General features: G+C 63.3%; 1 protein-coding gene across 1 annotated transcript; it reads left to right on the forward strand.

The window, feature by feature from the left end:
• The first annotated feature begins 575 nt into the window (after positions 1 to 575).
• RNF223 (ring finger protein 223) lies at positions 576 to 1,638 on the forward strand. Its single transcript, XM_021537810.2, has 2 exons — positions 576 to 616; positions 879 to 1,638. The coding sequence occupies exons 1-2, from the start codon at positions 576 to 578 to the stop codon at positions 1,636 to 1,638; spliced, it is 801 nt and encodes a 266-aa protein (XP_021393485.2).
• Positions 1,639 to 2,263: the final 625 nt, after the last annotated feature.

Below are 2,263 nucleotides of genomic sequence, written 5' to 3' on the forward strand. Positions count from 1 at the left end.
AGGATATAGGATATAGGATATTGGATATAGGATATAGGATCTAGGATCTAGGATGTAGGATGTAGGATATAGGATGTAGGATATAGGATGTAGGATGTAGGATGTAGGATGTAGGATCTAGGATGTAGGATATAGGATGTAGGATGTAGGATGTAGGATCTAGGATATAGGATATAGGATGTAGGATGTAGGATATAGGATGTAGGATCTAGGATGTAGGATGTAGGATGTAGGATCTAGGATGTAGGATGTAGGATGTAGGATCTAGGATGTAGGATGTAGGATCTAGGATCTAGGATATAGGATGTAGGATATCGGATGTAGGATCTAGGATATAGGATGTAGGATGTAGGATATCGGATATCGGATATCGGATCTAGGATATAGGATATAGGATGTAGGATGTAGGATCTAGGATATAGGATATAGGATATCGGATCTAGGATGTAGGATGTAGGATGTAGGATGTAGGATGTAGGATGTAGGATCTAGGATGTAGGATGTAGGATGTAGGATCTAGGATATAGGATGTAGGATGTAGGATATAGGATATAGGATGTAGGATGTAGGATGCGATGAACAGAACCGGGCAGAGCAAGGCCGGGATCGCCGCGCAGTCACTCCGCGCTTTCTCTCGCAGACGCTCCCCGAGCCCGGGGCTCCATCGCCATGTCCTGCTTCCCGCAGCTGCGGCGCTCCCGCCCCGCGGAGCGCCCGGCCAGCCCCGCCGCCGCCTCCCCGCCGCCCGGGAGCCCCGCTTCGGGGTCCGGGAGCCCCGCTTCGGGGTCCGGGAGCCCCGCTTCGGGCTCCGGGAGCCCCGCTTCGGGGTCCGGGAGCCCCGCATCTCTGCCCGTGAGCCCCGCATCTCTGCCCGTGAGCCCCGCATCTCTGCCCGTGAGCCCCGCATCGCTGTCCCCGAGCCCCGCATCTCTGCCCCCGAGCCCCGCATCGCTGCCCCCGGGCAAGCGCGGCCGCTCGCCGCTGGGCTCGCCGCTGGGCTCGCCGCTGGGCTCGCCGCTGGGCTCGCCCAAGCCCGCCTCGCCGGTGGAGTGCTCCATCTGCTTCACGCCGTACGACAACTCCTTCAAGACGCCGAAGCTGCTGCAGTGCTCGCACGTGTTCTGCCTGGAGTGCGTGGCGCGGCTGGGCGCGGCGCTGGCCGCGGGCCACGAGGCGCTGCCGTGCCCGCTGTGCCGCCAGCCCACCCGGCTGCCCGGCCCGGGCGCGCCCGGGCTGCCCACCAGCCGCCCGCTGCTGGCCACGCTGCCGCCCGAGCTGCAGCGGGAGCGGCAGCTGTGGATGGACGGCACCCGCCTCTGCTGCCGCCGCGCCTCGGCCGACGCCGAGAACCCGGACTCGTGCGACTCCATCGACGTGGCCATGGCCAAGGCCGAGAGCGCCGAGGTGGCCCCGGCGGGGCTGGCGGGGCGCCTGGCGCGCTGCGACGTCTGCGAGGACTGGAAGCGCATCGTGCTGCTCTCGGCGCTGCTCATCATCCTCTTCTGCATCGTCCTGTGGCCCGTGCAGTGCGCGCTGAAAACCGGCAACCTGCGCTGCTTGGCGCGGGCCGGCGGCCGGCCCGAGCTGCCGCTGCCCGCGGCCACCGCGGCCCCGGCCACGCGGCCGCCCTTCCCCTAGCCACGGGGGACGGCGATGGGAGCTGCTGTCCGGCGGGACCTGCGAGAAAATCCCGTTCCGGCACTGCCACAGCCCCTGGATCTGCTCAGGGATAGGGAACAGGGATGGGAGCTGCTGTCCGGCGGGACCTGCGACAAAATCCCGTTCCGGCAGTGCCACAGCCCCTGGATCTGCTCAGGATGAAGAACAGGAGCTGCTGTCCGGCGGGACCTGCGAGAAAATCCCCATTTGTGGCAGTGCCACAGCCCCTGGATCTGCTCAGGGATAGGGAACAGGAGCTGCTGTCCGGCGGGACCTGCGAGAAAATCCCGTTCCGGCAGTGCCAGAGCCTCTGCATCTGCTCAGGGATAGGGAACAGGAGCTGCTGTCCGGCGGGACCTGCGACAAAATCCCCATTTGTGGCAGTGCCAGAGCCTCTGGATCTGCTCAGGATGAAGAACAGGAGCTGCTGTCCGGCGGGACCTGCAACAAAATCCCAGTCCGGCAGTGCCAGAGCCTCTGGATCTGCTCAGGATGAAGAACAGGAGCTGCTGTCCGGCGGGACCTGCGAGAAAATCCCGTTCCGGCAGTGCCACAGCCCCTGGATCTGCTCAGGGATAGGGAACAGCGATGGGAGCTGCTGTCC

This window comes from Lonchura striata, chromosome 24 (genome assembly GCF_046129695.1).
Source record: "Lonchura striata isolate bLonStr1 chromosome 24, bLonStr1.mat, whole genome shotgun sequence".
Lineage (NCBI taxonomy): Eukaryota > Metazoa > Chordata > Aves > Passeriformes > Estrildidae > Lonchura > Lonchura striata.

What these genes read in the sequence shown, in the direction of transcription:
- RNF223 (XM_021537810.2), top strand. Translation starts at nt 576, where the DNA reads ATGAACAGAACCGGGCAGAGCAAGGCCGGGATCGCCGCGCA. An exon ending in AAGGCCGGGATCGCCGCGCA is followed by an intron (nt 617 to 878) that starts GTCACTCCGCGC and finishes TCTGCCCGTGAG; the next exon opens with CCCCGCATCTCTGCCCGTGA.